Here is a 20,611-nt window from a genome sequence, read left to right as displayed (position 1 = left end):
GGGAGTGAAATCCTAATGGAGAAAGCCACTTCAATTAAAATTACCTCCCAACCCCACCAAAATTAAAGTCTCTTCAATTAAAATTACCTCCCAACCCCTCCAAAATTAAGATTAAAGATTTAAATAAAATTTCAAACTCTTTAGTCAAGTTTGAACCCATCAAATATTAAATCGAATCGGTGTCAAAATTAAATTTTGAGCTCATATAAAATTCAAATTCAAACCCCAAATTTCGAATTCGATTCAATTCGTTCATATCACACCCCTAATGCGAAGGCATGTGATGTTTGAACCCTTCGTTGCTTCACAACTCTTCTTAATCTGGTAATATTTATTTCCCAACGCAGTTTCGAGCATTTTATTCCTGGGACAGCGAGAGACCACACCCTGGATCTGAAATTCTGGATCAATTTTGACAGACTTTCCACCTCTACAAACTTGCTGATGGTCCAAACACGACTTTGACCCAAGATGCAGTGTGTCTTGGACACGCAGTTCAGAGCATACCGTCAGCCTCTACTGTCAAGAAGGCCCATGAACATCTCTCCGGCGAGAAAATTAGCAGAAATTGGAATATCAGGGGGAGGGGGGCAGGGTGTGTGTGTGTGTGTGTGTGTGTGTGTGTAAGGAAGGAGAAATTGAACGTAAATCCGTGGGGTTTAATAGAGCCAGATAATACACAATAAAAACCCTATCCGCTCAACAAGTCTCAATTAAGTAACACGTCCTGCCCGTATTAACTAGAGTACCCAACCCAAACTAGCAAATATTTAAAACCAAACACAATAAATGTCCTGTCAAATCTCCCATTTACTCTTTCCCTCTCATCTCAGCACAAAAAAGAGAGGCCTAAAATGCACTCAGTCAAAACGAGAGCGATGCAGCAGCAAGTGCCAACAACAGGGACGACGCAACCGAGACAGCAAGTTTTGAAGAGCCTGAGCTTCCCGGAGCTGGTGCTGGAGCAACCTCATTCGATCCTCCGATTGCAGTAGGAGCTCCTGGGCCTTCGGAGCTTGGGGCCATCGCCGTTGGAGGGAGAGCTGTAACCAAAGAAGATTGTGATCAGTAGTAGTAGTACTACAACCACGCCCGACTGAAAGACCAACATATCAATCCCGAAGCACAAATGTTAGTAATTCTCTACTAACCCTATTTTGACCAAAATGGGGACCATATTTTTATCTTGAGACGCAAAAAGGTAATAATGACAGGGAACCAGTGTCACGTGGACTGAATTGTACCAGGAAATGCCAAAAAAACGTACTAATAGTGAACCTTCCAGATGAGCCCTTTCCAAACAAATATATATTTGAGCGTTATACACCACTAGTCTATTAACAAGACGTATATAATAAGCATGAGCTTTGAAGATTGAAATTGATAGTTTAGGACAATAAAACAACTAAGTTTAGTTTCTATTTGCAACAACAACATTCCCATTTTCATAAATTAATAACTAGTATGAACCCGACAATGGTCCAAAAAATATATACTCCCATCTTATTATTAGCAACAGCTCCTCCAACTTACTTTATAGGAAGTGCAGAAATCATAACAAAAAAGTGGACTAAGAAGTGCAAAATCAGTCAGAGAAATAGCAGATCTATTATACGTACCAGGTGCAGCTCCAGAGCCAATGCTCACTGCAGTCAAAAAAAGTGAGAAAACAAAATCAATATATCTCTACAACTTTATAAACCTCTTATTACACAAATAATCAGACAAATATAGCCAAAATGAGAAACGGAGATGTTAAAGAATGTTCACTTCATGAACCTAAGGTAAGGAACTAAAAGGGATCATAAATCAGAAAAAACAGAGCAAAAATTAAATATCAGATATTTCAAACCAGACATTTACTCCTAATAAAAGAGAAAAACAGCACAACATTAAAATCACAGATTTCCCCAAACCCCCCCAAAAAAAAGGGTCCTTGTGAAAACAGAGACAGAAACATGAAGCTCCCCCCCCCCCCCACCAAAAAAAAAAAAAAGAGGGAGATATGATTCTTACATCCGCAGTTGCTGACGGAGGGAGCAGAGACATGGCAAGCAGATGGGAGAGTGAGGGCCTTAGTGACATTAAGGGTAACTCCCAGTTGGGCGCTGTTCTTGAAGGCTTCACAAAGGCACTCTGCATCAGTTTTCAAGACAGTTTTGAGGCCAGAGCAGCAAGTTCCTTCCGGCTTCTTCACCGTACTGCCGCTGGTCACAAAAGATAAGCAGTCAGCCATGTTAAGGACCAAGCTCGAACAGTCCACTGCCGGGGCCGGAGCAGTATGGCCGGATCCGGCAGACTCCACCACCGCATTTGAGACCAGCACAAGACCAACCAAGAAAAGCCCAGCAATAGTCTTCATAACCCTTGTCAAAACAGCCATATTTCTTCTTCTTCTTTTTGAAGTACTAGTACTATCTTTCTCTTTCTCTTTCTCAAGTGGGATTTGGTTCTTGCTTTTTGGTTAAGGAAATGCAGAGCGGAATACGGCAGTGGGGAGTAGCAGTAGGCTAATGAGACGAGACGGTCTTGGAGTCCGGAGGGGCTATATAGGAGTAATAAAGAGGGGTGGCGTGGGGCCCTTTGCCGTTTTAACTCTTGGGTTTTGAGGAAGAGAAAATGGGTCTGATATGATGATGGAGGGGTGTGTCATGTGTGGCGTGGGAATAACAATCGGGGGACACGTGGTAGGGTAAAGGGAAGTGGGTGGTCCAATTTAACGTTTGAGTTTGGGATTGTGCCCACTGGAATCGCTTTGAGTTTTGAAAAGTTTCGGTTCATGTCCAAAGACTCCAAACGTACCAGGATGGCTTGTTTGTTTGCAAATTGGAAGAAAACGTTTTTTCGTTTGTAGTAATTTCTCTTCTTCTTTTTTTTTTTTTTTGTGGTAAGGACAATATTTAAGAGTAGGAAAGGTAATCTAAGCGACTGGATAGGATTGCAAACAAATCGAGTTACTTGCGAGGGTTCAAGTGAAAACTCAATTCGAGTTCGATTAATATTGAGTTCGAGTTGGTCAAATTAAATTTAAACTTGAACTTAAATTCAAAACTATTAATCCCGTTAGCTCGCGAGTTCGAATATATATATATATTATTTTTATTTTAATAATAAAAATTACATATATTTTTTTAATATTTTATTATTTATGAAGAAAAAATAAATAAAAATTTTCGAGCTCGAACTCAACACGAATTAAATTGAGCTCGAGTTTGAACTTTATTTTTTGCAGCTCGTCGAGTTCGAGTTCGAGCTTTATTTTTGGCAGGTCGTCGAGCTCAAACTCAAGTTCAAGTTTGATAAAACTAAGTCAAAATTCAACTCAATTAAATCAAAATCCGACTCAATTCGACTAGTTTGTAACCCTAGGACTAGGGTTGACTACCGTTGGATTGGAAAATTAGTGACGAGTGGTAGTAATCCCAAGTTCCTAACCCACACTTTGAACTTTATATCTAAAATACTCATTAACATCTCAATGACAAAGATGGTCAAAATTATTACTGAGACTGACTGAGGGGATGATATATATGTGTGTGTATATATATATATATATATATATAAACATACTTGGGCAAAAAGGTTAATCGCAAACTATCGGCCTAAACTTTCTTCACGTTGCAAAATTGCCCTTGGACTATGATGTTCATGGATTTCGTTAAGCGGTCAAAATGCCAATCTCTCTGTGATCGAGTTATTTCGAAATTTCTTTTCTTTTCTCACACAAATTCAACATCTTTCTCTGGATGTAAAAGAAATGAATCATATATATACACACAGGTTAGTTATGGAGGAGGTAAAATGACATTTTTGTCACTTACCTAATCCCAAGAACTTTTTACGCATTAAATTTCGTAGGCGACGAGTTGATTGAAGTACATCCCGATATAATTGACAGATGGAGAATATATAGTGCTGAAATAGATTGTTCGAATGACACTTTGCAACTCAAAGAAAGTTCAAGGGGGCATTTTGCAATTGACCAAAAAAGGATAATCAAAGACAGAAAGATGGAGGATTGTTTAACCGCAGCAGTCAAAATCAGTCAAACGAGATAGTAATTACGAAGAGCAACGCGCCGAAAATCTTTACTTGCTCAAAAATGTAACTTGGATTCAAATATAAGCAGGCACAACATTTACTGTTAGTGGACGGGTTGAACTGGGGACAAAAGGCACCACAATTCATGCTACGGAATGGTTAACTTTGACCTGTCCTCTTGTTTCGGGCCAAAGAAATTGCCAAGTCGCAGACAGCTAATTGAAGAGAATCTCTACTGTTCCTCATTACACTCGGCCAAAACATTTGCCCCGAATATATACTGCCATCAAATCTCCCTTAAAAAGCTAACCCCCCCAACACAAAAAAAAAAAAAAAAAAAAAAAAAGGTTGGATAGATAGAGAATAGGTCCCCACAGCATGCAATATGGAAAAGATTTGATGCTATTGCTAACGTGCCAAGAGCCTTTTTCTTTGAAAAACACTAAGGCCTGTGCATAATTGGCACTTGTGTTGTAACATGTCACGCCTTTATATTCCGTTTGAATTGCTATTTTTTTTTTGAGTTTTTATTAAAAAAATGTATTATAATAATTTGATGCATATGAGTTAAAAAAATAATTAAAAAATATGTTTATGTGAGATAAAAAGGTGATTGAAAAATATATTTATAAGAAACGTAAAAAAAAAATTTCAGAGAGAACTGCAACCAAACTAGGGGTTTAACAAAAAAAGAAAAGAAAAGAAAAAGCTAGGCCTTAAAAAATAACTTTAAAGCGGGATTAACGCGGACTCACACCTTTTTTGTTACCAGTATAAAGATCATGGAATGGTCATTTTGGAGCCGGCTGGAATTAATCATTGGGTTTGGGCCCCCAACTCCGAGCCCTTTATCTTCCCTTATTTTACAAGTGCTAGTAGCATTTATGCGGCGCATGTTGAATTTGTTTTGGTATCAGCCAAATTGGTCAAATCTCAGTCTCCACAATGTCACACTCCCGCTGCCACTAAAATAAAACACCCATTTCACTCGCTTTATTAATTTAACCACCCATTTTGTGACGGATGGCGGTGAATTTGTCTCGAAAGTCCATAGCCTAATCAAATATTTTGAATGACAAACAAATATTCAACATTGTCAATAATAATGTTTCAATTGATGTTTCAATAATCTTTTTTGAATTAAACGAAAAAAGAGTTTCCATTGATCATTTTCACCCATTCATTCACACAACTCATTCACTTTCAAATGCAGAACAAAATCATGAAAGTCCTACTTCACAAGAAGATTCCGTTCCCTTCTTCATGCTTAAGCAGTGGCCAGTGGGAAAAGGCCACTCCAATTAGCAAGTGATCTTAGTCAAGGGACATTATATGACTGTTTCTGAAAGGGATCAATTTATTTTTGACAGCACATTTTTTCGTTGTTATTTATTCATATACCTTTTTGTTTTTACAATCTGACTAAATCAAGAGAGTGCTGTAAGTAACACATCATTTGCTGCAAGTAAAATTTAAATCCCCATCTACAATTCATGGAGAGACTTAAACCTCCCCTTCTAGGGGGTTACTGAGCCAAAATCAGTGTGGTTATATTCTACGTTTCTACTCCTTGTACCTTATAATTGGTCCCGTACATAAAAAGATTTGAACGTGTGAATTTGGTAAAACGCTCATGAAAGGTCTATTCTTGACTGACTCTTGAAACCTTTGAAAGAGAATGCTTGATGGTACATGATGGTGCTAGTGTGCCAGTCTTAATGGGTAAATTTAAAAAGTCCACCTTTCATGATCATGACAATTTTTAGCCTTTTCTCATGGGTTGTGCGTCCCCCTTTTTTTTTCCGCCATACTTTTTCTTAATTCGTTCCTTTTTTTTTTTTTGGGGGGGGGTTGGTTTGCTCTCATATTTTCATTTTTCTTCCTTTTCCCCACCATGCACAGGCATGTAGCACCCGATATGATTATCACGATTGAAATTATGGCGCGTGCAGTGCAGAGTCCGACTCGTCGAACTTGCACCCTGTCGTTCGTTGGCATTAACAACCCGCTTATCACCAGTTGCCCCAATTTTATGAGTTGCTACTACTACTACTACTTGTTCGTAAACAAGGAAATGCATCTTTATTCCGGATCCCCAAACGGCGTATCCGGCTTCAATCACTGAAGGCAGACAAAAAGGATTCAATCACTGAAGGCAGACAAAAAGGAAAAGGGCGACGGAGATCCTCGTTCAAATTTAAGATTGGCATCTGCAGAAACAGGAAATCATTCTTTGCTCAACATACCTGTACTATTATTAGGATGCGATTTTTTGCTGGATGTGCGGAGGCTCCTGGGAAAGTGGAAACCAGAACAACTCCTTATTCAAGCAGCTCATCATTCCGATTCCGAACCGTTAATCACGAACGCTAAAGGGCCCAAGTCCACCAAAGTAATTTCACTTTTCGGTTGCCTGCCATGAAATATTGCGTCGACCATCATGTGTTTTTCTTTTCTTTTTTTTTTTTAAAGAAAAAAAAAAAAAAAAAAACTTCACGGTTCATAGTCCGTGGCCGGAAAAGAAAGGAGAAAATGTGAAAGCTTTCTTTGGACTGCCATCACTCGATCTAGACAGATTCTACCTACTACACGATTTTTGATTTCATGCGCAATCATATAAATTTTTTTTTTTTTTGAGTGATGAATTTTGTTAGTCTCCAATTCCGAGGCTCCTGAGCCCTGGCCCCCACATCATTTAGCGTCTGAAAATCAATGGAACAGAATATTGCGCATACAAATAATAATGAAATCCACTCTTCCGAAATGTTTAATATTAGTGGTGTGCGCCATACAACCAGTCGTGCTATTTATCAATCTGTCTATAGAAAACAACTCATGAAGGGTTAGGATCATACAGCACACCTCAGAGAGTTTTGTTGATGTCAGTTTGAATATGATACAACATGATATGATGAAGGCATGCCCTTGTGCATTTTTGCTTTGTTGCCACAACAAATCCTTCGGTGCATTTCCCACAGGACAGCAATCCTTTTTTCTTTTTCTTTTTTAATTCTTAATATTAATGGCATCAGCAGAACGAGCCATCTTTCTGTTTCAAACGCTACTCCTCTGCTTGATCACAGCACCCTGTGATGGAATAGCTCCTGTATAAAAACTTCGCCAATCCTTTTAACTATGAAGAAAAGAAAAGAAAACTTGACGTCTTATTACTATCATCAATTCGGAAGTCAGCGGTCTGCAAAAAAAAACGGGCGATGAGTTCAGCTATGATAACTTGCAGAAGTCACACTAACCATGAAAGATCGGAAACACTAACCATCATGTTTGTTTAGCATCATGGAGGAGAAAAGAAGCTAGAGTTATTGAACATCAAGATCACAACCCACGGCCATGGGTGCTGTATTCCTTTCGGACCAATGATACAATAACAGTTACATCATCAAGCTTCCCACCACTGTGCCTCCTTGCATGACCAGCTGCGCGAGCTGCATCAGCAAACGGACATCTTTCGGTAGAGGATTTGCCCACCTCTTGTGCTCCTGCCGCCAACATTTTCGCAATTCTCTAAACCAATTGAATTGAATAGAATCAGAACATGCTAAGAAACTGTGAACAACCTTGAATAGAACGTGGAAGTGTCGCATATGAAATCCTAGGTATAATGAATGTTTCACAAGTGTAATCACGTAGCTGTTAGCTTAAGTTACAAGTATGCAGTTGCAGGTTAAACAAATTGGCAGGAACCACAACGTTTGCAAATGCGCCCAGGGAAATTACGTGATATTGCATTGCACAAGGATGCTGAATAATGAGCGGCCCGAAGTTGGGTCGGTTCTCTAAACGCCCCAAGCAGCCACTACCCTCCCCCTCTCCCCAGGTAAGCATAAGAGAAGACAAACAACGGAGAAAGAGAAGGAACAGAATGAAGGCCCTCTTGTTAACGCACTCAGTTTGACTGGTCACAGCCGAGGGAGCTATTTCTCATTGGTCATTTCATGCTAAAACAATTCTGAATTTGCAAGTAGTGGAGCATGGAGAGGGACATTAGCTAATTTTTCTGTCTGGATCTCATCAAAACTCAGAAATCTTGATCAAGATGCAGCAGACCTTCGGTCGTCTACCAGCGCTCAATGAAGCTGAGACTATTGATACTATTTCTTGCTCATACAAATTGTCAAAGAGTCCGTCTGTTGCAATAATGATAACGTCACCCTCCTCCAATTCAATCTCGTACTCCTGAAGCAGAACATATTCAAAACTTACCTTTCATCAAGTTGTGGATATCTACAGCTATTTATTAATGTATCAGAAGGATTGAGTTTGCAACAACACACCTCCAAAAGTTCGGATGGGTCACCACCCCTTTGAATCTGATATGGGAAATTGAACTTGTAGGTCATCCGATATGACCTTTCGAAAACCACACCATTTCTGAGTATTAGAAATCCAGAATCTCCAATATTAACCACATGAAGGGCCTGTCAGCAAGTACAAGTTAACATCAGATCAGCTCCAGAGGTGCTTGAAAAGCATTTTTCAGTTGGGGCTTGTTACAAATATGAAGCAAATATGCTCATCAGTTCTGATGCAAAATCAGTTCTTTGGGAATGGATATCCATATCAATTCCAACACCATCATTAGATATTTTATAAATCATGCCACAATATGATATGATGTGATACTACATCTACTTGTATGGCAATTGAGTCGTGTCATATTTTGGGGCCATTATACGTACATTGTACATTGTCATGATTGACTTATAATCGTGTAGACCCTATGTGGTAATTTAAATTGATTGGCAAATGGGTTTCATAAATGTATAATTAATATGTTTAAATACTTGTGATTAAGTGCAAACTGTGTTATCGGTTGAAGGAACAGTATGAGGAAAATACGACAGATCAAATTCTTATTCAGAATCTATATATCATAGGCAGCAAAAGTTAAGCCAGAAAGAAACTCTGAAGTCATGAGACACTATACCTGACCATCAAAGTGAGCAACCAAGACAGTTGAGGATCCAGGAGACTGGGACTTGGCAACACTTAAACTAAGGACCTCTTCTGGGGTGGCTCTTATGGATCCGTTGCCCTCTGAGACAATCTTTTTACAATTATCCATGAGTTCCCGGGCATAAACTCCTGGATCAATACCTGAACAAGTAGACATAAACTGGTTCAACTCTCAATTGAAATTCCATGAAGAAACATGGCTGCTCTTGTTCAACTGGATAACTGAGCTGTTTGGACAAACAACACTACATTATTCTTTCTGCAGAGGCAAAACTAGCCGTCTTGAAAACTCTGAAAAATTGCCTTAGAAGAAATAGGTGTAGTGATCACATGTTCATTTAAGAGAGACCAGTAAAGAAGATTAGAAGTTAAAAAAAAAAAAAAGAAGCCAACTCATTACAGGTTCTGCAAACAGTGCAAAATAATAATAGGGAGCTTACCGTGATCCGACCATTGGCCAACCCCATCTGCTATTCCCAACCAATATCGGCCAGAGATAAAGTATGCATCCTCTCCACCCGTCAATAGCTGAAAATTATTTTCTATTGAATCACTTACTGCATAACAATGTTTACTATCATAACAAAGACAGGCTAATAACTTATTTATTATTCTATTAAAAGTTCCAATCAATTGCTAAAGCCAAGACATTCAAGAACCAGAAAGAACCAATGGGGACTCAAATTATAATTGATTGAATCGCAGCAGTTCATTCCCTTTATAATTTCCTAACTATATATAGATAATTCTTTGCCAAACCAGGAACGTGCTTTAAAGCAATGCCATGGAGGTTTGCAAACAGAAAACCACTTAAAAGGGGCTATCCAGAGGACCTAACAAGTGATGTTCAGACATAAAACCAAAACATTGTTCTTCTAATTTAAAACATAAACTGTCGCCAGATTGTGTAAATGCAAGATGTACCTTAGCGGGATGTGGCAACAATGCAGCAGCAGATGATAAAACAATTTCTGCTATGGGGATTTCCTCACTGTTAAGAATTGAACAAAAAAAAAAGGAAGAAACATAATTAATTACATGCTCATTTAACCCAAGATACAATTCTCTGATTTCTGAAACATCAACCGGGAAATATTAGTAAAAGCAGCACCAAAGCTATGTGGAAAAATGTCAAAATTGCTCATAGTGAGGGAAATGCAATGACTGGTTCTCACTAGGGAAAGAAAACCTGATTCACAAACTGGATAATTCCTTTCCTAAAGAAGAAAGTCTTTCCTAATACCTTTCATATTTTTCCCAGCATTATATTGACTACAAAGGACATCTTATTAATGAAGATAGTCGTTCAAATTGTTAACACAAGAGCACAACAATGGATAACTGAAGCATCTTATAAGCGAGATTGAGCGGGATACCCATCCACTGGAACTTCCGGGGATTCCAATTGTATGATTTCAAGACTTGATGTTTCAGAATTGTCACTTCTTTGTAACTTGTCCAGACCTATTCCTGCTTCTGAGAGTACGATTGACTGGTCACTTTTGATCTGCCAAAGCGTGTAAACTAGGATGAAATTCAGCTATCATAATCACAAATGAGAAGTATGTTGCTCTCAAAACTGGTTGTTATTGTTGACAATTCATGTTTTTAAGCAATGATATTTAATGATATTGAATAAAAGCGTGCCCCCCCGGGGGGGGGGGGGGGGGGAGGGCCATGTGTAGGCAGAAGTAAACTCAAAAGGTAGATAAAACTAAACGCATGTATGCTACAAGCTACCTCCCAATACACTCAACATGCTTCAGTTTTATGACTTGCATACTTTAATTAGTCATACCTGGGTTCCCAGCCACTTTACAAGAAAGCCAGCCAAATTAACATAAACCTTACCAAACAATTATCCAATGCCAATAACAAAAATTTCACCATTTCCTCATGTCATGCAAATCACCAAACACTTGCAGAGAACAGAAAAATTGACATGCATCTGTGATCATATTAACACCAACATAAAATGCATAGCTGACCTCTGATATTTGGATGGATGTATCTTCTTCTCCAAAAGTGTCAACTGCAATACAACCAGCTTCCTCATCAAGAGTTGGTTCAGCATCAGTTTCAGGAGACACAGGCATGACTTCAATGGTGTCACTGTCACTGCTATCATCCATGATTATATTATTTATCCCAGATTCTAAACTATGAGACTCACTATCTCCAGGCAAATCCAGAAGTTCAACACTCTCGGAATCACTTTCCTGGTGAACAGTATCTGTTACTTCTGTAGGCGAATCAGGCTTCACAGATACCAACTGTTGCAGAACTTCATTATCTCCTTTACCATCAAGTAATGCCTCAGAAGTTTCGCCACTTTCTTTTTTACTACGTTTTTCAAGCACAGAGACAGTTGACAGAGTATCATCGGCATCTATAAGAGTATTTGCATTTAACTCGGAACTAGAAACGTTCCAACCTTTTTCTACACTTAAACCAGAAACAGGCACTTCAGCATTTAACTTCTCACTTGATTTACTAGGTCCTTCCAGAAAACTACTAGTACTGCTCTCTTCATTAGTACTAACAACCCCTGAAGTGCCACTATCAGCGACCAAATTTGAGCTGTGAACCCTGACTTCTCTTTCCATTTTTTTGACTATAACCTTCCTCTCGTGATCACCATCCAAAACCTTCACCACCCTAGATTCCACCTGACCGTCACTTTCCCCTCCTTTATTGCTCAAACTGGATTGCTTTAATTCATCATCCTTCATAGCCTCACGGGGGTCCCCAAACTGAAAGACTATACTACCATCAGAATGCTCTGCCACAAAAATGCACAAAGTCACAAATACAAAACAAACAGATACTATATCAGATAAAGAAGCAACTGCAAAGCCCTTAACTTTAACAAATAATGATAGACTCATAGACACACAAAGAAAGACGAAATTAATCTAAATCCAAAAACCCAATAAGACATAGAAGGATAGGTAAACGCACAAGTGGCGAAAGAGAGCAAATTTAGTGCCAGTACCACGGGTGGAAATGATGTCAAATTTCGATGAGGAAGAAATTGAGGAAGACGGTTCATTATTACTTATACAGAACAAAAGTTGCTTTTCTTTCCTTCTTCTTGGAACCCTGGGGTTGGCAAAGGAAAGAGCTTGGGGGGAAATAAAGGGATTCTGAGGTGGACAGCAAGGGATGAGGAGGGAGAGGCTGGTGATAGCGCGGGAGTTGAGAATACTACAGAGGCAATCAGCCATCATTCCAGATTAAGAAATGGACAAGGTCATAAAGCTAAAAACTTTGAAGGTTGTTTTATGGTTCAAGGCTTAAATTTGGTTTAAAGGTGAGGAAATTGACATTGACAATGGAACTATTGAGAATTGAGTGAGTAGCCGGTGGCGAGTGGCGACAACATCAAACTGCTAGTGGTTGTGGGGCTGTGGATTGAGACTTGAGAGGATAGTACAAGGGAAGAATTAAAAATTGCTGGTACTTCTAAAATGCGTACGAAACGACGAATAGAAATTGAATCGAGTTGACCATTCAGTAACTTACGTAGCTGTGGTCAAATGTAGATTACATTGCGTACTTCAAATTTTTGAAGTGCTGTTCTTACCCATTTGGAACTTAATAGACTTGGCCTTGCACTGCCATAGGATTATGCATCGCAGCTTGCCTTTGCATTAAACCGATGAATATTGGTAAACAATGGAGGGCCATTCATTTGTTGCTATTTACCTTTGTACCAGCCAAGGTCTTCCGTTGCCCTGCTTAACCTGCTGCCTCAGTTTCAACCTTGTTAACAATACTGTGCCTGAGATGCAATTTCAACAGAGCCCGCATGGAAAAAAGAGGCCGGGTCTTTCTTGAATTAGAAGTAAAGCGAAGCATCAGCTAGGTAACTGGAGCAAGCCATTGACATGATAAGTTCTTGATGGAGGCAAGAAGGAATTGCCGTGGTCCTTGAATGTTAGCATCAGTATAGCTTTAAAACAACAGTAAGGAAAGAATACAATGACTTGGTGACGTATGAAAGAAATAGAAAGAGAGTAGCAAAGATTCGTTTCGTGCATCATGAGGATTCTTCAACTCCTCCAAAGGTAAATTACACGAAGCAATTAGAATTCCTAACGAGAGTTGCGACAATTAAGTAAAAGAAAAATTAGTACGACGCAGAGTGTTTTTATTTTTGCTTTTGCTCATTTTTTTGGTTTTAGAACTAGCACAAAATACGAAACTCTTTTTTTTTGGCTTTGTATCATGCAAGTTTTTGAGACAATGAAAACTTGTCTGAATCGCATGGAAGAGCAGCCCTTCTGTTGTAAGTTGCGTATGTGACCATTGCTGTTTTTTAAGTACCCTATGGAGGAATCAGGAATGAGTAATCAGCAGGGATGATGTCTTCTTCTGTTCTGACTAAAGAATATTAGAATATCAGCATCACGAAATCTCTTACTGGACAGGCTGAAATCTTCCTGCAGTCTTTCTTGCAGAGAGGGCCTTTTGAGTGCTTGATCCATCCTTAATTCTTTTACAACAGAGAGGGCCTTTTTTTTTTTTTTAATCAAGGAAACAGAGTGGGTTACTGCATTTAGAATCTTGCAGTCGTATAATAATCTGATAATGGGCAGTAACGTTGCTTCATGATCATCCATAGACTGTGCCACGAACAAACCCACTCCAAAACCTTGCAAGAGTATCATTACAGTTCTTAGTCTAATTTTTTTGGTTTTGTTTGAACACTTAATTACCGTCACTTTTTCTGCTAAATCTTGACCCCGCGTGTAAAGCTTTGGTATCACAAATCAGGGATGATTTAGCCATGAATGATTTTTAACGACAACATTTTCACTGCTTGACTGGAAATGTTAATGTTTTAAAGGCCAATTTCTTCTTATCAGAAAAGAATATTTGTTAGCGTTGCTTCCAACGTTCAAATTTAGCACGCTTTTGCATGCTATGATTGTTCAAGTACGAAATCATGTTTTAAGATCACAAAAACCTGTGAACAATATTGAGGATCAGAGAGAAAATCTCGAAGTATCCTCCTCAGATGCTTAGGGAGCTCAATTCATCTAGCAGTAACTGCGTTAACTACAAAAAAAAAAACTAGAGGAGAATGAATGGTCCACGTGGAATAGACAAATACGGTGGGTGCAGATGGAGCTCATCATCTCATTGGTCCGAAATCTATCCAACAGAGATGTTGGATTTCACTCATCCTACTTGGCTCCTCAGGAAGCTCCTCTTTTGATCCTCCCCCTACCCTCTCAGGTTCCCCCATGACCATATAACAAGCCAAGTCTGCATTTAGTAGCCAACAAACTTGAGACCAACAATAATATTTTGGTGTCACCGTTCACCACTAATCTTTCTGCACAAAGTAAGAGAAGGGTAACAAGTAAAAGGGAGCGAGGCTATGGCTGCCACATCTGCTGCAGTACTAAATGGATTGGGCTCTCCCTTCTTGACTGGTGGAAAGAAAAGTCAGGCCCTGCTGGCTTCACCAACTGCAGCTAGAGTCGGTGGTGCTGCTGCTGTTGCTCCAAAGAGATTAGTTGTGGTAGCTGCTCGTCCTCCCAAGAAGTCATGGATTCCTGGTGTTAGAACTGGTCCAGGCATCCTTGACCCTGAGCATCTCGATGGCTCGTAAGCAACCTTTCACTCTTTCCCTTTGACTACCTCTTTCGCTAGAGTTATGACAACTGCTGTACTAACATTTTCTAGTTTATTTAATAAAAAAAAACTTTTTCGTGCTCCTGCTGTATATTTTTTACTCCCTGCATCCCACTCTACCCAGTCTCCTATATCATGTGATTTATGTTAGCTGGATCTATGCATCGCAGGCTCCCTGGTGACTACGGTTTTGATCCACTTGGTCTTGGCAAGGATCCAGCATTCTTGAAATGGTATAGAGAAGCTGAGCTCATTCATGGCAGATGGGCAATGACTGCGGTTGTTGGAATCTTTGTTGGCCAGGCATGGAGTGGTATCCCATGGTTTCAAGCTGGCGCTGACCCTGGTGCCATTGCACCCTTCTCCTTTGGTTCGCTCCTCGGTACTCAACTCCTACTCATGGGGTGGGTTGAGAGCAAAAGATGGGTTGATTTTTTCAACCCTGACTCACAATCTGTAGAATGGGCCACACCATGGTCTAGAACTGCTGAAAACTTCGCAAATGCTACTGGTGAACAAGGCTATCCTGGCGGAAAATTCTTCGACCCACTGGGAGTTGCTGGAACACTCAGGGATGGAGTTTACATTCCTGACAATGAGAAGCTTGAGAGACTAAAGTTAGCAGAGATTAAGCACGCAAGACTTGCTATGGTAGCTATGCTAATTTTCTACTTTGAGGCAGGCCAAGGAAAGACACCCCTTGGGGCTATTGGTTTGTCAGCTGTATAATTCCAACGACGATGTAAAAACTGATTGCCTGTAGAAAGAAGAAATCAGAGCAGAGTTCCTCCACGATAATTCAATTTTATTTTTTTTTGGCAATGTTCCGTTCCCCAACATTTAAGCAAAGTGCAACCTGCCGTATGGATCCGCAATATTCTACTAGACAGTCAATGAAAACTGTTTTGCATGTCTGTAAATCAAGCAAAGATAAATTAGTCTTAAATATGCTACAAGCAAATATAGGAAGTACCTGTATTCCCGTGATTAGTTAACCAACTATAAGTGCAAAAGATATGCCACCTACCAAGTCATCTTTAGCATTGGCGTAAATGTCTAAAGATTGGGCTAACATACAAATGAGAGCTGCTGAACAAAGAAGATTCCAACTCTGCTTTTTGAATCTCAAAAACATTTGAATTCTTATGTTATACAGGCAGTCACAACTCCATCTACCTAATGTAGAAACTGTTGGATTTGTCTTCAATATACTCAACAGATTTTAGCGGAGTTCTTCTACTAGATGCTGCAGATACCATCTAAAATGCGATATAAAATGCGATACAAATGAGTCGCTGTAATTGTCAAAAAGCAGCTACCTACCAGACTCTTGGAAAACATAAAATTGCGGAAAGCAGGAAGCAAGGAGAAAATACAAGTTTCCGAACGTTTGCAACCAACCAGGCTACAGATACTCATTCACTGCCTGTGGCCATCAAAAATTCACCCTCACAGACCAAGTCACATCCAACATAGGCTTTTCCTTCCATCTTTGCTATTCCAAAGCGTTTCTGCAGCTTGATGAGTGTCATTCTCATGACCAAAGTGTCTCCTGCAATTACTGGCTTCCTAAACCTGACTTTGTCAATTCCAGCGAAGAAGAAATTCTCACGAGAGCCTCCCACTTCAGGTTGCAGCATAACCAAGCCACCCACCTGGGCCATTGCCTGTATCAAACAGCACCGCCATTATAAGATTTTGTTCATAGAGGTAGTTGATGAAAAAAAACAAATCAACAAGTTAGGATGGTTACATTGACTGAACACTAGATCATCCAAAAACTAGACTTTATAATGTCCTAATGTAAAACAAAATAAATTCATCAAAACTTTGACAACAACAGGAGGTTAATTCTATTTCACATTGAGCCCAAGGCTTTTGGAGATCTTCAGAATCAAAAACCGTAAGCTCTAGCTTGTGCTTTCTACTTTGTGAAACCTCAGCTACCTGTTAGTTTTTCCTCATTGACAAAAACAAGTATCTCATGAAAAGGAAAAATAATGTCAAAATAACAATAGTGAATTCCCACAACTAAGGATTATATGACGGCCAACCAGATTACTAAAGTGGAGCCTCACCCAGTATAGTACTAAACCATTTTTAAAATCCATGGACAGGGTTCCCGAAAAATAGATCTTAATATTGAGATATCTATCCAAATGGATAATTTTGACTGACTTCATCATTATTGTTTTGAACAAAACTTAAAAGATGTTTTTAAATGCTAGTACTTCCCCTCCATTCTTTTCCAATTTCTTCTTTCAAAATCCAATTTGATTAGCACTTGAGGTAACCTGGATAGGTTCTTTTGCTTAATAAGCCAAGATTGGCTCCCCTATTAGAAAAACACCAATTGGTTAATAGAATAGCTTAACTATGAACAAGGTCATATGACTTGAAGTGAAACCAACCAGAGGATCTGCAGGAGTAAATTGGAACTGAAGAAGATGGATTCCAAAACAATAATAATAATAAGGTAACAATAACAAGAAAATAGCAGTCATGTGAAGGATAACATTACGAAGCAATACACAGTTTGCACAATTGTTAGCTGTAAGGTGTAAAAGCAAGGTAACTAGAACCACTTACCACACTCATTAGAATGTGGTAAGGTGGTTAAAATGTAGACGTGATTACCATCTAATTAGTGCTCTGACATGGTAAAGACTAATACGATATAGCACTCATTAGAAGTTTAACAAGGTCTGGAGATGACTATTGAAGCTGAATATCCCAAATAAAGTGAAATTTTTGTCATGAAGAAGCCTAGATGCCCTAAGTTGATGGAAGGAAGGGTTCAAAACGAGCATGGTTCCACAACTCCTGCTGCTGAAACAAGGATATGAAAATTTCCCTGTTTCAGTTCCCAGTGGAGGTGCAATCTTTAAGCAGTGAAATTTCCAGTAGCCAGATTCTGAGGTTTAAGCAAGCTAAAGGCTGCACGGAGGATTTTCTGAATCTATCACTTAAATTACCATGAAAGGTAGTAGTAACCTTTGGTTGCTGTCAAACAATATAAATGTGGTGTCACAGGAGCATTGTAAGTCACTGACCAAGCATGTCGACATTCTTGGCCAGTTATCTAAGGGACTTCAAAGAAGCAAATAGACGCCACAAGCAATACGTTTTAAAAGCAGCGGCAGGCAGGGTTTGATCCTAAACCAACTGGGGACGGGAACAGTTATTAATGATAATCGGATTACCAAGGGAGATCCAGGATAGAACGACTATACAATGCAAAGGTTGTACCAGTGAAAGAAGCAGAGGAATTGGCACAATGATTTGATAATAATAGCATTATTTCATTAATATGATTAGGTTGATGTAAAAACTAGATGTGGATTGTCAACTTCTCGGAAGATATGAAAATAAGTTTGAGAAGTATAGTGCATCTTTAGCCACACTGGACCAGGAAATAAAGTAGAACCACAGTTTGGCACAACATAGTCAACCAAGTAGAACAAATCTACAATCACTCCTCATTCTCTGAGGTCAATGCTCTTGGCAGGTTGTCAAGCCAGTTTTCATTAAATGCAATTGCCTTTATTAGTAAGATGAAAAAGTACTGTACCATTAGAAAATATGCTCGACTTTCCATGTAAGTAGGAAAGTCATTCTGTGTTTTGAATGCATCTAAACTCATAAGAATTGAACATTTTAATGGCTAATATCGAAATGTGAGCAATAAGGATTGCATAAAGTACTAGAGGCAAAAAAGAAGGCAACTTTAGGACGTTAAAACAAAAAATTTAGAAATAATTTCTCTAACAAATTGCAGTTGAATATTATTTACCTCAACCATGAGAACTCCAGGCATAATCGGCCTCTCTGGAAAATGCCCAGGAAAGAAATTGTCATTTATGGTCACATTCTTGATAGCCACAGCTGAAACTCCAGGATTGTACTCAATCACTCTATCCACTAGTAGGAATGGAAAACTGCAAAACCCCGCATAGTTTTTAACAAAACAGGCTATTATTTTAATCCCCTTACATCTTTTGATATCATAAAACGATCCAGAGAATACTGAACGTTAAGTGCATTAAATCAGACCACCACCACAAAAATCTAAGGAATTTGACTAACCGATGGGGCAAAATCTCACGAATTTGGTTGATATCCATAACTGTTGGAAATGCTGGAAACCCTGAAGTCCACAAAGATCCCACATGTCAATGTTGGATAAAACAGACAAAGATCGAAACTTTACACTACAGGTACACAAATTGAAGAGCTCATTCAACAGGAAATATGCAAAAATGCAATGTAGGCCAAGTGGTTAAGCCTCTTTTACTTTGTTACTCGTCTTAGAAAGAGGTTCTAGCTACGTCCTTCCTACCCTACACTTGTAAAAATGAAAAATTAAGGGCAAAAAAAGAAAGAAAAAAAAAACGAACATTGTAACGAAAAGATGCATACTTAGTTCAATAGGGGTCTCAGTTTTGGCATTATGACTCTCACTAGGGGCACAGTTAGTGATGTGAGTCTTCTGGTTTTTCTTGAATTGGAGTTGGGATCTGGCAAAACCAATGGATTGTTGGTTAAGAGATATTGATTTGGGCAAGCAGGGCAAGGAGGCACTTTCAAGCCCTTTGTGGGAGGGAGAATTGAGAGTCGAGAAGAGAGACTGCAATAGAGCTGTTGATGCCATTGATAAATGCTCCTCTCTGTGCTTTGAGTGAAGTTATGATGGGGTGGAATAGGGGAAGATGCTGTAATTCACTTATTTGAAGAGGGATGCGGACGAGAAAAACAAGGTGGGATTCAGGAGAGTGGGTGATGATTTGTTTGGCTGGAAATCGGAGAGAGTTAAGTGAAGTGAGTTGAAGGCATGAAATGGAGGAGGCGGAGCTACCTAGGATTTGGATTTTTAAACTACACAGTTGTACTTTGAAAGTTTTTTTGTTGCTAGTGTTTTACTCGGGGAGTTCGTCACTATGGGAAGGATCATGGTTCGTGGATGGCTAATCTAGCAATGGCTTTTAGTGGTACTTGTGTATTGCCGAGGGAATTTTTGATTGGATGGTTTTTAAACCTCCGTTTGTAATATCTTTTGTTTGATTCATTTGATTCTACACATATTCTTTTATTAATTAAATTTAGTCCCTAAAACTAAAAGCAGAATCTTCCAAGGTAGCAGAATCATCAATAGGAAAGAGTGCGTATGATTTTGAGATTGGTTAATCTTAACACTTAAAAATTGCAATTGCAATCTTAACACCAAAATAGAATATGATGGTGTTTTGAGATTGGGTGCTTTCATTTAGTCTTTTACTATTAATCTTAACAAAAATAACCTTGGCCTTTTAGTGACTATAAAACAACGCTAAGGAAATATCTTTGGAATTGGTTGATTTTACTATAAATAATTATACGCATTCAATTGTTTGAAGACCAAATCACGGAAGTTATAAATAACTACTGATGAGCAAACTAAGACTCTATTTGATAATTCAATTCGACACTTAAATTTTATGATTTCAGATTTCAACAGCATTTGATAATAAAAAATAGTACATTTGAATTAATTAATTAAGTGGTACGAAATTCTGTAAGCAAAAACTTGCTCCAAACAAAATAAATGATAAGGTATTTATTTATTACACTAATGTGATATACACTGAAATCTATCATATTTTGCAATTAACAATTCAATAAATTAATATATTCAGATTTCGAATTTTATATTTTAGTTTTTAAACTTTAATTTTATTAAACTCACCCTAAATTAAAGAAACCATATTTATAGTTTGATGCATATTACAAATTTAGATTATTTGCCATATTTCAAAAGTGGACTTTTCCAAAATAGTTATAAGATAGGACTTATTCTTTTATTTCAATGTAATTTTGAGAAGTTGACTTGGGGATAATAAACGTATTGTTTGAATTTTGATTTTTTTTTTTACTTTCTTGAATAGTGAAAATTTAAAATTTATTGTGTGCT

The 20,611-nt window shown here is 38.5% G+C and overlaps 4 protein-coding genes across 9 annotated transcripts; 1 reads left to right on the top strand and 3 right to left on the bottom strand.

The window, feature by feature from the left end:
- Positions 1-638: 638 nt before the first annotated feature.
- Positions 639-2,536, bottom strand: LOC113731695 (non-specific lipid transfer protein GPI-anchored 31). Its single transcript, XM_027257083.2, has 3 exons — positions 2,017-2,536; positions 1,620-1,646; positions 639-1,043 (listed from the first exon to the last, which is right to left on the bottom strand). The coding sequence occupies exons 1-3, from the start codon at positions 2,381-2,383 to the stop codon at positions 865-867; spliced, it is 573 nt and encodes a 190-aa protein (XP_027112884.1). The 5' UTR covers positions 2,384-2,536; the 3' UTR covers positions 639-864.
- A 4,243-nt stretch (positions 2,537-6,779) lies between these two features.
- LOC113731694 (uncharacterized) lies at positions 6,780-12,777 on the bottom strand. Of its 6 annotated transcripts, none has more exons than XM_027257081.2 (10): positions 12,605-12,777; positions 11,007-11,800; positions 10,395-10,525; positions 9,943-10,009; positions 9,459-9,546; positions 8,990-9,159; positions 8,337-8,480; positions 8,110-8,238; positions 7,319-7,566; positions 6,780-7,237 (listed from the first exon to the last, which is right to left on the bottom strand). In XM_027257081.2, exons 1-9 carry the CDS (start codon positions 12,606-12,608, stop codon positions 7,378-7,380), a joined length of 1,716 nt encoding a protein of 571 aa, XP_027112882.1. In that variant the 5' UTR covers positions 12,609-12,777; the 3' UTR covers positions 6,780-7,237; positions 7,319-7,377. The 6 variants fall into 6 exon arrangements, with proteins under 6 accessions (XP_027112882.1, XP_027112879.1, XP_027112883.1 ...); XM_027257078.2 differs by lacking the exon at positions 12,605-12,777 and adding an exon at positions 12,014-12,475; XM_027257082.2 differs by lacking the exon at positions 12,605-12,777 and adding an exon at positions 11,980-12,121.
- A 1,517-nt stretch (positions 12,778-14,294) lies between these two features.
- On the top strand, positions 14,295-15,486 carry LOC113731692 (chlorophyll a-b binding protein CP24 10A, chloroplastic-like). Its single transcript, XM_027257075.2, has 2 exons — positions 14,295-14,637; positions 14,835-15,486. Exons 1-2 carry the CDS (start codon positions 14,408-14,410, stop codon positions 15,391-15,393), a joined length of 789 nt encoding a protein of 262 aa, XP_027112876.1. The 5' UTR covers positions 14,295-14,407; the 3' UTR covers positions 15,394-15,486.
- Positions 15,487-15,751: 265 nt separating this feature from the next.
- On the bottom strand, positions 15,752-19,556 carry LOC113731693 (uncharacterized). The gene is made up of 4 exons (XM_027257076.2): positions 19,084-19,556; positions 18,751-18,811; positions 18,458-18,602; positions 15,752-16,331 (listed from the first exon to the last, which is right to left on the bottom strand). Exons 1-4 carry the CDS (start codon positions 19,313-19,315, stop codon positions 16,080-16,082), a joined length of 690 nt encoding a protein of 229 aa, XP_027112877.1. The 5' UTR covers positions 19,316-19,556; the 3' UTR covers positions 15,752-16,079.
- Between the last annotated feature and the right edge of the window lie 1,055 nt (positions 19,557-20,611).

Source organism: Coffea arabica, chromosome 2e, assembly GCF_036785885.1.
Source record: "Coffea arabica cultivar ET-39 chromosome 2e, Coffea Arabica ET-39 HiFi, whole genome shotgun sequence".
Taxonomy (NCBI): Eukaryota; Viridiplantae; Streptophyta; class Magnoliopsida; order Gentianales; family Rubiaceae; genus Coffea; species Coffea arabica.
This window is presented reverse-complemented; position numbering and strand designations above follow the sequence as displayed.

Coding starts and splice junctions, on each gene's coding strand:
- LOC113731693 (XM_027257076.2), bottom strand. CDS start 19,315: ATGGCATCAACAGCTCTATTGCAGTCTCTCTTCTCGACTCTCAATTCT. Junction 18,603..18,750: donor CGTGAGATTTTGCCCCATCG/GTTAGTCAAATT, acceptor GGGGTTTTGCAG/TTTTCCATTCCTACTAGTGG. Junction 16,332..18,457: donor CTGGAGTTCTCATGGTTGAG/GTAAATAATATT, acceptor TGTTTGATACAG/GCAATGGCCCAGGTGGGTGG.
- LOC113731694 (XM_027257078.2), bottom strand. CDS start 12,248: ATGATGGCTGATTGCCTCTGTAGTATTCTCAACTCCCGCGCTATCACC. Junction 10,010..10,394: donor CCGGAAGTTCCAGTGGATGG/GTATCCCGCTCA, acceptor AATTCTTAACAG/TGAGGAAATCCCCATAGCAG. Junction 7,567..8,109: donor GCGCTGGTAGACGACCGAAG/GTCTGCTGCATC, acceptor CAATTGGTTTAG/AGAATTGCGAAAATGTTGGC.
- LOC113731695 (XM_027257083.2), bottom strand. CDS start 2,383: ATGGCTGTTTTGACAAGGGTTATGAAGACTATTGCTGGGCTTTTCTTG. Junction 1,647..2,016: donor CTCCGTCAGCAACTGCGGAT/GTAAGAATCATA, acceptor TTTTGACTGCAG/TGAGCATTGGCTCTGGAGCT. Junction 1,044..1,619: donor TGGCTCTGGAGCTGCACCTG/GTACGTATAATA, acceptor CTTTGGTTACAG/CTCTCCCTCCAACGGCGATG.
- LOC113731692 (XM_027257075.2), top strand. CDS start 14,408: ATGGCTGCCACATCTGCTGCAGTACTAAATGGATTGGGCTCTCCCTTC. Junction 14,638..14,834: donor CCTGAGCATCTCGATGGCTC/GTAAGCAACCTT, acceptor TATGCATCGCAG/GCTCCCTGGTGACTACGGTT.